This window comes from Pelmatolapia mariae, linkage group LG3_W, assembly GCF_036321145.2.
Source record: "Pelmatolapia mariae isolate MD_Pm_ZW linkage group LG3_W, Pm_UMD_F_2, whole genome shotgun sequence".
Lineage (NCBI taxonomy): Eukaryota > Metazoa > Chordata > Actinopteri > Cichliformes > Cichlidae > Pelmatolapia > Pelmatolapia mariae.
Genome location: NC_086229.1, coordinates 90,806,930 through 90,821,526, shown reverse-complemented (window position 1 = coordinate 90,821,526; position 14,597 = coordinate 90,806,930). Strand labels below are relative to the sequence as shown.

General features: G+C 40.1%; 1 protein-coding gene across 13 annotated transcripts in view; it reads right to left on the bottom strand.

Moving 5' to 3' along the window:
- nrxn2b (neurexin 2b) overlaps positions 1-14,597 on the bottom strand; it is a 661,917-nt gene that overhangs the window by 196,577 nt on the left and 450,743 nt on the right. For 2 of the 13 annotated variants that reach the window (XM_063470260.1, XM_063470261.1), the window contains exon 1: positions 8,191-9,971. The exons of the other annotated variants lie outside the window; for them this stretch is intronic. In XM_063470260.1, the coding sequence (XP_063326330.1) occupies positions 8,191-8,524 (334 nt within the window). In that variant the 5' untranslated portion in view covers positions 8,525-9,971. Of the gene's footprint in view, positions 1-8,190; positions 9,972-14,597 lie in introns of those variants that run through there. 13 annotated transcript variants of the gene reach the window in all.

The window sequence follows — 14,597 nt, the reverse complement described above, 5'->3', positions numbered from 1 at the left end:
TATTTGGACACTAATTACATAATTCTATTCAGGTTTAACAAAAGTCAAATTCTACCTAAAAATGTGTCACAGCTGTCATGAAAAGGCAGTTAAGTCTTGTTGAATGTCTGCTCTCACAAGCTCTGACTAATTACCTATCAGTGCTCATTAAGATCTTACATTTAAAATAACGGGGTGTGCTACTCTGGCATCTATAGCTAAAACGATAGGGTAACAAAATTCCACAAGACATAGTTGCGCATGAAAAAATAACTTCAGATACCCTGAAAAGCCAGCAAAAGATACACTTTTAGACATTGGCCAGCACATAGTTTTATACAAAAATGGAAGCCCAAAGTGAAAAAAGCACTTCCCTGCATGACACTACATGTAAAAAAAAAAGAAGTAAAAAGCACATTATCTCAAAGTATGGCTGAAGATACAGTGAAAATATTGGGGGGAACAGTTAAATTAACTGAAGCAATGGTGGGCTCAACAGTGAGAAACTTCCAAACTAAATGAAGTTGATTACATGCTTGCTGGATTTTTGGAAATTTTTTGGAAAGGTGTAGTCTGGCGCTTTTATGTGTTTCCTTTCAGCGTAGCTCAGGTGTTAAAAAAGGTGGGAGGCTGGGTGTGTGAACGCAGGACAGAAAATGTCAAACCAGCTAGCTTATCTTAACTGGCCAGAACACCTGAGGCGTTCTTTCTGTTCCTCATCATGATGCGCATGTCCGTGCATGTGGTTGTGTGCCTTGGACTTCTTGTGGAGGCAGAATCATGAATACTAATAGTGTTCTCTGAAAGAGAAGGGCTGTGACTTGACTCTCAAAGGAGTGCGCTCAAACGAGTTCACAGATACACACACACACACACACACATTGCAACTGACCTCCCCCTGCAGCCCAGAGATAAAGTGGTGATTATCAAACATAGCAGCTTGTCATTAGCACAGTAACCAGTGATACAGGCCATTGGTGAAAGACAAGGACAGGGCTCGAGTCAAGAGGGCCACACACTGGGTGGTTCTCAGCAAGGATGGTGATTGGGCCTTCGGAATCAGAGGGCTAGTGAACCTGCTTGTCCAGGATAGGACAGATGAAGGGGTGTATGCAGCAGCTGACCTCATCGGTATGCATGTATGGTCAAGGCAAACAAATCTTAGCACACAGAGGACTACAAAGAGTGAGTGTTCTTTTGGGGAAAGTGGACAGTGTCGTGCAGAAATGATAGCTCTAAAAGAAGAGACGGCACAAAGGGAAACAGAGTTTTAAAATCTTGCCGTATGATAAGTCTAACAGACAACGGTAATGTAGAATTATGATCTAGTGACTGGACAGAAAGAGACAAATATATTTAAAATTTAAAAAATGATGAAAACCAAGACTTACACTAGAAATCTAATGGTTATCATATATTATACTAATTAAAAAAGTAAAGCTATGATAAATATAGTAATTATATTTATATAAGCAGGTCATAATGTGTGACTCTTTAATACATCTTCAATTACTTCAAGGGCACTATATGTGTGTGTGACTGGTTGCAAGAGTATTAGAGAAGAAAAGCACTACATCAGTAGCAGTCGATTTACCGTTCTCGAAGTTTTTGTGCTCCTTCCTGACGTGGTTGTCCCGTGAGATTGCCATATCTATCACAGCTTCCGTTTCTGCTCTTTGTCAACCACCACTATGTCTGGTTGGTTAACCAGAACCTGCATGTCTGTCTGGAACTTGAAGTCCCACAGGACCTGTTGTTCTCAACTACCTTTGGTGGTGTCTCCCATTGAGACTTCTAGTCCATATGCTCACAGATATACACAATCCCAACCACTTTGTTGTGCCTGTCTTCTGGACAAATTCAGGATTCTTCATGTTTCTTCCTTAACTGCGGCTCTAACAGAACTCTGTGCATTGTTTTTAGTTTTGTTGTCAGTGGCATCTACCTCCTCCTGTGGCTGGCTTATTATTTCAGCTGTGTATCTGATGACCAACAGAGCATATGCATTGATGCCTTGGATCATACTCCTACCATTCAGCTGGTTTCTCAGCACCTGTCTTACCTTCTGGAGGTATTTAGCTGTAGCTGATCTTTGTGTATCTTTATGCCATAATCAAAGCTTCCCTGGAGAAAACAATGTGTTTTCTTTTGCTGGTTAGGTTGCATGTTTAACCATAAAAGAAAATAAGTCTGTGACATATGCTTCTCACAATACACACGCACACACACTATAACCACAGGCGAGGCTGAAAGGCCCAGGTGATGTGGAGCAGTTGTAATTATGGTCCTGTCTAAACCACAAATTATAAGATGGCTTGGGGTGATTGAGGTTAAGTTTTCATTTCCTGCCTACATTCCATTTATGTTCCTACAAATACACCTGAGGTTGAGTCTGACCTCATTTCCAAGATGACCGTTATGAAGGGCAGGCAAAGAAATAAATGATGCTGATAATTACTGAAATTTAGCCAGAATTTAGAGAGATTCTATAGTATTCATATAAACTTGTGAGAGTACATGCAAGTGCACATATTAGTGTACATAAGCACTAATGAAAATAATATTCAAGTTCCATCTTTCTCCACACACTGTTGACAGATGTGAATTTGAAGGACTGAGCCTTGTCAAGGCTATTTCTTTTTAAAATTTCACCACAAATTTTCAGCTGGATTGAGATCCACCAATGCATTTACTATTGAGGTAAAAACTAATGTCTCCTGTCCTTTTCCTTGCATGCAACCCTATCCCATAAGTGACTGGGGAGATTTGCTGGTTTTCTTTAGCAAATTCCAATGAAACTCGGCCAATTCCAATGAAAGATTCTAAAATGTTTCATTGGAATGCTAGCAGACAAAAGTTAAAGCACAATCTCCTTAGCCAGTGCATATTTGTGATTCATGATATTCATCAATGGCTGTTCCTCTTTAGCTCACTTTAACTTTGAGTTCTCCTGTTAAGGTGCTGGTTTCTTTTGGGTTTTCCCTGTTCTTATAGTTTTGTGTCACAAACACTGCCTCTTGCTTTACCTATTAGTTTTTCTAACAGACTGGTGCATGACTGCAGATGCGGCACCGGGAATGCAGGAATGATTGTGACCTATGGTCACAAGCTCAGAGTAGTGACCAAAAGACCAATTATGTAAAGAAAAAAACAAAAACAGAAATGAGCTTTAGCCAAAGGATGTCTGAGATCTAATTTAGACACAGCTTGGTCATTTGGGAGGACCTCAAAGTAACCCACTAATCCACTACATCAAAAGGTTCAGGTTGTTTTGACTGCTTAGGAGGTCCAGATCCAGAACATGCTGGACACACTGCATCTCTTGGCTGGCTTGGGAAGGCCTAAGTGTCCCCCCAGAATAGCTGAAGCAGGAAGTGGCAGGAAAAAGGGAGGTTTGGGTTTGTTTACTTAAACTGCTTCCCCGATTACCCAGACATGGATGGATGGGTTCTTTCATTTTACTTGTGCTTGCTCCATATTTTGAAAAATTCTGACTGGGAGTAGCCAATATCTTTTGCCAACCTCCTATTGTATTTTTTATTTAGGAACTGGATAATCCTTTCCAGTATGCCAACTGGTTGACAGCTTGTTGAAGCCACACTTTCTTTCAATCAGCCTGTTTCAACAGCTTCAGTTCAGCAGACTATTTTTTTTATTTTTATTAGTGTAGGTATTTGTTTTCACAAAGTGATGACATAATATTTTTAAGCAAAACTGACTGACTTCATTTATATCATATGATGGCTTTGACCTGTGGTCCTCTCCTCGTTAGATACGTTTCTACATTTTAACTTATTTTTTATTTTTATTTTAGATTTGTCTAGTCACAGGACATTTTTCCCTTTGCATCAGTTCTTCCTAAATAAGCTGAATCCCAGAAAAGGTAGTGACTTCTGGAATCTGTTTATTTGTCTTGTCCTTTGTATGGAGGGTGGCATTTTAACTTGCATTTCTGAATACATCAATGAAGTGTTTTCACTTCCACATCATAATGTAGTGTATATTTTTAAAGCAGTGCCACGTGATATTTTTGAATAATTTCATATTCACATGTCTGCTCACTCCTGTTCTACGCTGTATTTCTTAAACAAAATGAACATTTATTATTTTCTTATTTGCCTTTGTAGTATTGGCAATGAAAAATAGGCTTTATTTGATTAGTAAATTAAATATAATTTGTAAGTCATTTTGATACATCCCCAGTTTTTCATAAACAGGGTAACACGTATACAACCAGCACACTTCTGGAGACACTCAGTGAATAGATTCCACCCACTGATCTACACAGAAGTCGTATGTCTTGGAGGCTCCCCAAACACATCAAAGACAGCCGGAATCGAAATGGGCTTTTTAATCCCCTGAGTCCTATGCACCGAAGTGTTCAGGCGTGGACTACCCTGCATGGTAAACATTTTCTTTGTCACCAATCCAAAGTCATACAAAGTGTGCATAAGGGTGTGACTGCCGGCAAGCACAGGTGAGCCAGTAGACGTGACAACAAAACCATGGTCATGCCACTGGTGCACATCAATGATGATCACACATGTAAATAGGCTCTGGGCAAGCCTTATTGGCTTTTATTTGCAATGACACAGGACGTCAATACCTCAGTGCAATCACTCCCTAATTCCAGTCCTAGCGTATTCACACATGTCATTAAAAAGTATTGTAAATGAAAAATATTAATTCAGCCTCATATAGCTTTTGTACTTATAAATCATAATTTCCCTATCTAATTCAGATACTGAGTAAACAATGTATATGTGTAGGGGTCACTTAACAGGCATATAGGCCAGCAGAGCCTTTCAGCCTGTGCCCTTCACCTAGTCTTAAAGTCTGGGGTTAAAGGCAGCTGATTTGGTTGTGGTCAACAGAAAATCAGAATATAAAAGCTTCTCAGTACATAGAAGCAAAAAGCAAAGTAAAAGCTTCTGCATAAAACACAGTGGACCATCTATCATCAGCAAATGACATAGTGCCCCATATCATCACAGACCACAGCAATTTCACAACTGAACTTTAAACACTCTACTTTTCTGCTAGACTCCAGGACGCTGATTTCCAAATGAAATATCAAATTTACTTTCACCCGATAAAGAGAATTTTGGACCAGTTCTTTTTTCTTTCTTTCTGGCTCAGGTAATATGTTTGATATTTTCTCTGGTTTAGAAGATTGATGATCAGTGATCATCATCTGGACAACAGTCAAGTCAGCAGCCAAGACTGAGAGGCACAGAGTATTTACACAGTTTGAACATTAATTTACTCAAAGTCAAAATGAAATTTTCAAATAATTTCAGATGCCAGAATTCTGATTTTTATAAACTGTAGTCCATAATCATCAAAATTGAAATGAAAAAAGGCTTTTAAATTTTAAAATTTTACTAAATGTTAAGGTTTACATTTTTAAATGTAATTATGAAAAAAATATTATATATATATATATATATATATATCTCAATATTTCAAAAAATGACATTAACAAATTGCCATATATCGTATTGCAAGATACATGTAGTGTAAGACTGGTGTTCTGTAGCATTATAATGACAAAGCAGGAAGAGAACATCAGATAGTGCTTGAGCCTTGAGTCTCATGGACCTGATATGCTAAAACCCAGAGCTCGGCACAGGGCCACACTGACAGTATAATGAATTGTAGGTGCCTACTTTCCTACTATATGGAAGTAGCTTGGCAGTTGTTTGGCATACACCACTCCAGGGAGATAGAAGGCTCCTGCAGAGTTTTGGTGCCAACTTAAGATCTGATCGAGATGATGTTAGTGAGCAAATACATGAGTGACGGGAAAGGGTCCGCTGCAGCGTTGCGACAATGACATCCAGTTGAGAAACTGCCTACTGAAAGTGCTCTGAAGCAAGTGGGCTCTTATCACTGAGTGGGGTATTAGCGCTAGTAATAAGCTGTGCCACTTAGTTGACAATATGTGGAGAGCTGGCATTTCAGACAAGGACTTGATATGCCAGGCTCCAATGGAAGTATTTATAATGGCGACTGTATTTGACTCCCCGCACGAGAGGAGTGTTCTAATGTGTGTGTGCTGTCTTGTAGTGGATAATGAAAATGCTGAAAGTGTGATACTAAAAACAACACAAACCAAATGAGAAGCAGCAGTGTTTGCTGTGTAGGCGTGCATTAGTAACTGCTACAGCATACTGCTAAGGGAGAAAAAAGAACAACAAATACAACCAACCAGTCAACCAAATAATGTCCCCATCTTGCTTTAGCAGCTATTCCGCTCAATGTGTACTTTTTTCCCTTTTTTTAAAAATAAAATACATCACAGTAAAACTTCCAGCACACGAGAACAAACACACAAGACCAATAGACCTATAAAGTGTGAGTTGAGCTCCCAGCCTGAGCTCTAAGTTTGCTATGGAAATGTAGTCTTTCCTTTTCACAGGGCAAACAGACCATATCTCTGGCAGACCAATATTCTTTGACAGCCATAAATCCACAGGAAGAGAGCCAGAGAACATTTTTATGTTAATTATGTCAATTTAAATAGCTTAGCAACTGAAGTTTTTAAAGGGGCAATCCAATTATCTAAGCTAGAAGGAAGAGAAGGCAGGAAAATGAAGAAAAGACACCAGCTGAAACTGTCATGTTAGAAGAAAAACTGCCTGTTACTCAGTAGTCAAAAAAATGGGGATGCATTGGGATGAAACACTATATTTTAGCAACGTCACTGAGGGAAAAATGATTCAGGTTCTTTTTCAAATACTGAAAACAAGGACTGGGATGACTTGCTCCCTCTGACCAAGTAGTTTCAATAATATAAACAAGAAAGATGCAAGATATCAGTCACGATTTTCTTCCTATTTCCCCAAGATCATTGTTATGGAAACACTTTAATTTAATAATAATTTAATAATATTTGCAAAATTAATGAAACTAAAAGAAAAAAAATGTTGGACATGTAAATGACAAATACTCCATGTAATATGACACCAATTACATCACAATAAAACTGAATATAAATCCAAAGCATCATTAACCCAAATCTTAATTGTATTTAAACCCAAACAAAAACTACCTAAACTTTATCAATATTTGCCTCTCTTCTTTTTATTGAGTAGAACATGTCTAAAAGTCAGCCAATACTTAAAATTCAAGTCAAGTCAGTGCACTTAATGGGAAATCTTATGTGTAGTTTGATCGCCCTGTGCTTTAATTCGGTTTGCAGCTATACTGAGAAAGCGAGAAGGGCAGTAATTAGTAAGAGAAACTGGTTTACAGAAAGATCCAGGGTTGTTGGGAGAACCAACTAGAAGAGTGGATGCAAATTGAAAGACATGAGTGTGAACACGGTGAGGAATCAATAAACACTATTAGTATCTCCTGTCAAAGTAATGTATGTACAGCGCTTTGAGAAACAACAAGGAAAATATATTCAAGGAAAAGAAGAGAAGTAACATTGCAGTGGAAAAGGCTGTGGCTGACAAACATCAAAGGAATCATCAGTGTGAAACTCTGTCTTGTCCCTGACAGCTTAGGCTAAGAACACCACGGCAACTGATGCACCATAGAGCACTGAGCCAAAGATATATACTGTGGAAAGTAGGACAAAATAAGGAGTGTTCAAGCAATTATCAGTGGATTTTCTCAAGTACACAATGTACCATGACAATCGGCATACGGAACTTAGCATTTCCCCAACCACTTAAGGCCACTCTCCTTTAGTGGCTGCCATCACATGTCAACATTTACACTACAGGTTGTGATTAGATAAATTGGCCACAGTTCAATAAATCAGCAGACCCAGGATGGGTGCTGGATTTGAAAGACAAGTAGCAGAATACAGTTGGCTGGGGATGTGCTGAAAAAAAAAACCCAAAACAAATCCAGCACGAAAAAGCTTCTAGACATTTTATCCACCAACTCAGGGACATGAATTCAGCCACTGGCCTATGGGGAGCTGAAGCAATGAGACTGGAAGCCCAGACTTGGTTCCACTCATCTTTCCTGAGACGACAGGAATCAATAGAGGGATAAACCAATAGCCTGTGTGGGTTTGTTTTCTCAGCTTGGAACTCATTACAAACGTAATTCAACCTCTTGAAGAAAAATTCCTTAAGGTATAAAAATGCACTTTTTGGGATGGCTCAGCAAAATCACTGGTTAACATTTGACTGATAGTTTTTAGAAGTGTTGAGAGGGCAGTAATTAGTAACAGAAAGAGAATGATCTTACCATGGCCCCCACGTGTAAGAAAGGGCATCCGGTTGATGGCAATGGGCACAGTGCCATGCTTGTTGTGGAAGTGGTGGACATGGTGGGTGGTACTGAGGGAAGAAGAGACTCGTGCGGCCACGGCTGGGCACGGGAAAACTAGCAGTGCCAGAGAGAGCACCAGCCTAAACAGGAATGCTGGACTAGCCCACACCACAGGTGATGCCGTAATTGGCCTGGATACCATTAGCAACCCTCCATCCACCTCCACTTCCACCTCCTGTTCCATAGGGGTGGGGCCTGAAAGGATTGTAAGGCCCCTCCCCCTCATACGACACACACAGGAAGTGAACATCTTAAATGAATCCTGGGCCCATGATCCCCAGCCTTCCAGCCCGGGGAGGAAAGGAAAATTCAGAATAAAAATATAAGCCAAAAAAAAAAAGATCCCGGTTTGAAAATCCCAAAAACAATTGGAATTAAAAACAGAAAAAAAGACAAAATCCTTCCTGAAATGAAAGAACCCCAAGAATTCTCCAACAGTCTAGTGCTGATATCCAAATGCGTCTGACTTGATCCTTGAGAACCACAACAACTCCGACTCCTCTCCCAAAACACTTAAACCTTTTGATAATAAACTTAACCTATTTTGTTTAAAGTACAACCTAAATCCATTAACCAAAGCTTAGCAGCACTGATTTAGTGAACAAAAGACTCCATTTTAGCTCCTTGAAAAATGTCTTGTGTACAGCTCTTTGAGTTAATTGTTTGATAGGGTTTCCTTTGCCTTGGGGAGAGCTTCAGAGGGCTTCTCCACCCATAATCCAAGCCTGCATCACAAAGAAAAAGACTCATTCCATCCCATCTGAGCTTTTAGGAACCAACATAGAAGACCAGAAGAGCAGGAGAATGAAAAAAAATACATAGAAGTAAAATCAGAGTGCAAACTGGAGAGGCAAAAAAATAAGAGCAGAGACAAGGGTGCTGCGATGAAGGAGCAGCCAAATCCTGTTTTGGGGCTTCGAATCCCTGAAAGAGCTCCGAATCCTTTCAGTCTGCAGCTGAAAGCAGAAAAACAAGGGATGAATAAAGAGAAGAAATGACTGGATAGTAAAAAAATTTTTAAAAAAGGGATGTTGACAAGGAGGGCAAAACGGTTGGCTATTTCCAAGTGCGACGTTGCTGAATTTCTCTCCTTTTTTCTGACAAACAAATCAATATGGGTCATGCAATGCAGAGCAGGACCAAGAAAGACACCTTAACAGGATTAAACCACAACCAAAGCATCAGAGAGGTTGATGTTCAGTTCAACATAACATGCTCCTAATCCTTGGACTTGTAACCACGCTCCGTCCTACTTCTGACTGCTCTTCAACCTTGGAGGATAAAATTCCGTTTCTCTGCCCCTTTAAACAGTGCTCTCCAGGGTGGGAAGCAGATTAGAAGCAGCCACTGGTCCTCTCAATAGAGCTCCGACACAAGGTGCAGCTGCTGGCTTGCTGAGAGAGTCTGGTGATGATGCTGCCGCTACTGCCTCTGCTGTGAAATTCATGCTAATTGAATCAGAAGCTGCAGCAACGAGCGCATCCTTCCTGCCCGCACAGTTCTCCCGTCTCTTTTTCCTCCTATCGAGTCAGCCAATCCCCCCCCCCCCAGCGGCACGCGCGCACAGCTCCGTGCTGGGCAGGGCAAAAATCAAGAGTCAGGGGCAGAAATAATGCTGGAAGGGAGGGAAAGGTGGACACACTCGAATCCTTTGAATGCACAGACGGTGACTATGATACATAGAGCGGAGCAGACACAGTGAGAGAGTGTTTGTGCGTCTGGTTGAAGCAGAGAGAGCGAGAGAGAGAGAGAGAGAGAGATGGAGAGAGAGAGAAAGAGAGAGGCAGTGGGAGGGGAATGACTGGAGAGAATTGAAGGAGGAGAGCACGCACGCAGGAAGGATGGGAGGCACGCATGGATGTTGTTTGCACACACATACAGGCGCCGGTGACTTTTAAACCAACGCCAGCAAGCACATCGGCTGAAGTATGCATGGCCAGAACAAGGTATATAAATCCACAAGTGACAATAAAGACTGATACAACTTCATATACGCAGATAAACCTCTCTGAAATCAATGTTCCTTTTATAACTGCACCTCAGTTTATCCCTCTGCACATTACTTTTCATTTCTGCACACCATGTACTCATTTTCAGCTATTCATGTCAAAATGAGGGCAGAGTATGTACCGTGGAGGGGGGGAGAGTGACAGGTGGGAATGTTAAGAAAACATGACAGTAAGTGAAGTGGGTGGAACAAAGGACTCAATATAATGAGGATGAAAAAGATGGGAGCAGAGTACAAAGAAATGTTTATAATGGACTGCAAGAGGAGAGGCAGTATGAATAAAACAGGGATAGAAGGATACAGCAAGAAGAGAGAAATTTCAGGAGATTGTGTATCAGATAAATCATGGCCAATAGAGACTGCAGTTAGGACATGAGCTCAGCGCAAGAGACAAGAGGCAAAATAATAGCCAAGATGGGGAAAAGGCAGCGCAGGTCTTTTGCAGTGATGGAGAGAACTAATTTTCTCCCTCCTTCCCTCTCTCACTCCCACACACAGATACACGCACACACCGCTGCCAGGTGGGATCATCCCGGGGGACATGTGAGATGCTGTGCTTGCTGCTGTTAGCGTGAGGGAGATGTGACACCCAGGGTGACCGAGGAACATGTCCTGATCTTGCACAAAGAATGAACTGCTGAACTCAGAGGAAGAAACCACACTCTGCTCAAACTCATGAACTTCTTCACCAACTTTTGATTTCCCTCTTATTTTTGGGAGGACGGGTGCTTAGCCAAACTCTCTCTGCACCCAGAGGGTGACAAAACAGGACTCCGTGTTACACTGATATAGCACAGATAGCTGTTACATAACTACTATACTGCACAAAATCTGGCTTAAAATACTGCAGAGTTTCCTGAGAAACTTTCTGTAGTGGGACAAAGCTAAGCCAAAATTATACCTCATAAACTTCCCTCACCATAAACACGAAGGAAGACACTGAGTGAAAAACTTTTTGGCCAGACAAGTTAATGGTTGTCTGAACAAAACCATAAAGTGAAGGTTGTCTCTTTGAAATGTCACACATGTATTAAATAATGAAGCTGGTGGCCTTCAGCTTCATTATTTAATAAATGGCCCTACTTTATTCAGCCTGTTCAGCTAAAGTGAATGCAGATATGCTGCTTATTCTGCTACTGTCTCAACATCCAGCCTATTAAACCTTCAGTGTGCTTAACCACATAACTTCAGTTACCATCATTATCTCACTAAACAACTGAACAATGCTGATATAACCTGGCAGGTTATTTGATTTTATTGTTTACCAATATTATCTTGATCATATGAAGCCAAATCAACATTTTGTACCTCCAAGTGTCAAAGAACACAAATAATACAGTAATGTCACTACTTCTTATTCCTGTTATTGAGAGAATACACAAACTGGCTCCTACTAAGTTGTGGACCAGTCTCAGTGCCCATTGTGCACGTGTTGGAAACACTTTCAGAAGTATTTAAATGTTTTACCTTTGTTGGTGAAAAAGACGAGGACAACATGAGAGTAAAATGCAACACTACCGCTGGATGATTAGTGCCTTTACGCTACAAAGAACATACGAAAAAGCGTCTGCAAGCTAAGCACAGAAGCTCTACAACACTGATTGGGAGACTGATACATCCAAAGGTTAATGCACAATTAGCTACATCCTTTCTGGAAAGAAAATGAATAGATGGCAAGAAAATTGACTCTGATAAATCACATCTGGCAGTATGTAATGCTGTCAAGTAAAGGCTCAGTGACATCAGAGTAAAAATAGCAACCTCTATGCAACCAAGAAAAAGAAAAATCCACTATTGTTTTGTTTTGTGACCAACTGCAAGTAGCTGCAGTGACCAGCTGACTGCTCAGAGGTAAACCACACCCTCAACCTCTAAGCAATCACTTTTGATCGCAAGGTGACTGCACAGGTCGCCTGTTGGGAGGCAATCTTTCTCCAAACAATCACGGTCCAATTCAGACTGACTGCAATCACTATGAGACAGATTGGTGAAGGTTTGCAAATAACTGTGAACAAATCAGACAGAGTGTCAACACACTGCAATTGATTTGATTGATTGACATCAAATAGGCCATTCATGCTTGAAAACTCTCCAATACAGCTGAATTAAAACAATTCTGCAAGGAAAAGTGGGGCAAGACTAATTGCCAGTTATCGCAAAGGCTTGATTGTAATTCTTGGTGCCAAGCATGGAACAAACAGTTATTGAGTTTAGGAGGTAATTACTTTTTCACATAGGGTCAGGTGGGTTTGGATAGCTTTTTAGAGTCTTTTATTTTGTAATACAACAAATTCATTTAAAAGTAATGTAGAAAACTGCCACAAACTCACTTCATTTATATGACCTCAGCTTTGCTAATCTAAAATAGTCAGTGCACCGAATAGTAAACACAAATGAGCAAATATATAACAGTTAAGCATGTTACACCATATGAAACACTTTAGCTAATCTCTTTCCTGCTGCACACCTGGAACTTTCCATGCAAGGCCACATGGAACAACACAGATAAAAGCAGACAAACAAGTTGTTTTTGTACAATTTCCCTCCTTTTTTGCTGTCTTTAAGGGTACTGCAAAGTCAAACAAATGCATGTCTTGAAAGTATAAAAATTACATTTTAAGTTGTGGCTATAAAATCATCCACAACAACGAAAGAAAGTGGCATGTAAAATAAAATGATTATAGTAAGTAGATTTTTAAAATATCAAGTTTGCACAATATAATGAATGTATTTTAATGCTTAGAGCAGTCAAAAAACAGAGGGAAAAATGTGAAAAGGTCAATAAGAAGCACAAATTAAACAGGAAATTCACATCTATAATATACCAATTTGACAATTATCACTTCAACGTGAACCTTGTTTAAAAACAAATTCAAAGGTATGGAGGAAGTGTTGTGGTTTATTACGAGACTGTCACTGAAACTATAGATGTTTCCTTCAGAGGACGGCGTGTGGACTGGGAACTCATTATGATGAAAAACACAGAGGACTGCAAACACCTGCTGCTGCACTCCCCTCCGGCACAGAAAAAAAAAAACAAGGAATACAGAACACAAAAATACACACAGGTGAACAATCACTCCAGACACACATGCACGCATACTAATTGTGTTACACACACACACACACACACACACATACAGTCATCATGTCAGTGATACTATTATGCACAGACACTCCTACAATCCCAGTGGCTAAAATATGTGTGCTTAAGATGCTGTACATGAAACAACACACTCTAAAATCCCTCGGGGGAAGTGAGGTCATAGGAGGAAGTGGGCTTAGTTTGCAGACAGATATGGGATCAAAGCCTCTATGCTACAGTCAAGTCCTGAGGAAACATTCTTGCCATTATGCACCTAATTAATTAGCCCTCAAACACGGCTTGATGTTAAGAAGCTAATATGACACAAGTACAAAGCGAAAGGGGATTTCATTTTTTTAAGAAAACACATTCATAGTGATTATGTATGTGTACACTGTTAATGCATAGATAGATGAAACGAATGTAAGCAGCAATGACACCCAAAGAAGAAGTAGACAGAAAGGCTTGCATTTTTCCATTAGGTGAGGTCAGGAAAGTAGGACAAGTTGAATCTCTTTGCTGGAGCGAGGGGGGCAAAACACAAAAAGCAAGTCATCAATTTTTAACTCCTGTTTGTGCTATTCAGTAGCTTTCTCCCATACTGAGGCCCCGTGTTACCCGCTTATGTAAGTGCACTGCTGGGAAACTTCCTCCAGACTGAGCCACAATGTTGGCCGCTTATGTAAGTGCACTGCTGGATACAGCAAACTGGGAAATAAATATATCTCACTGGGCTCCAACTGGGCACACTTAAAAAGCAGTTAGTTATTAGTGCTTCGACCTGTAAGCTATCATGTTCCAAATTACCTTTGTGAAAACACTGGCTAGTCAATTTGTACTTGGGTAATTTTAAGCATACTCTCAAACAGTTCAACTGGATATCACGTGATTTCCGCATATAGTGACAAGACTCCTTTCACTATTTAGCAGTTTGCTTGTGATGGCTTTCCAGTGTAACTTATTTGTGTATTTTCTAATCTGCTGCCACTATTACTAGTACAACATTGTTTTGTGCTCCAAAAAACCCACACAACCATTACAAAAATGATGAATGTGAGCTAGTTTCCAGTTTCAAAAAGATTTTTAGATACAACGCTGATATCAAGCCACTTTTGCCTTTGACAGAAAAATAGCTGCAAGGTTTCTCGTCAGTAAAATGTAACATTTTCACAATCAAACCCTGATAATTACGATTTGTTATTTCATGTGTTATGCTCTCCAGAGCACTAT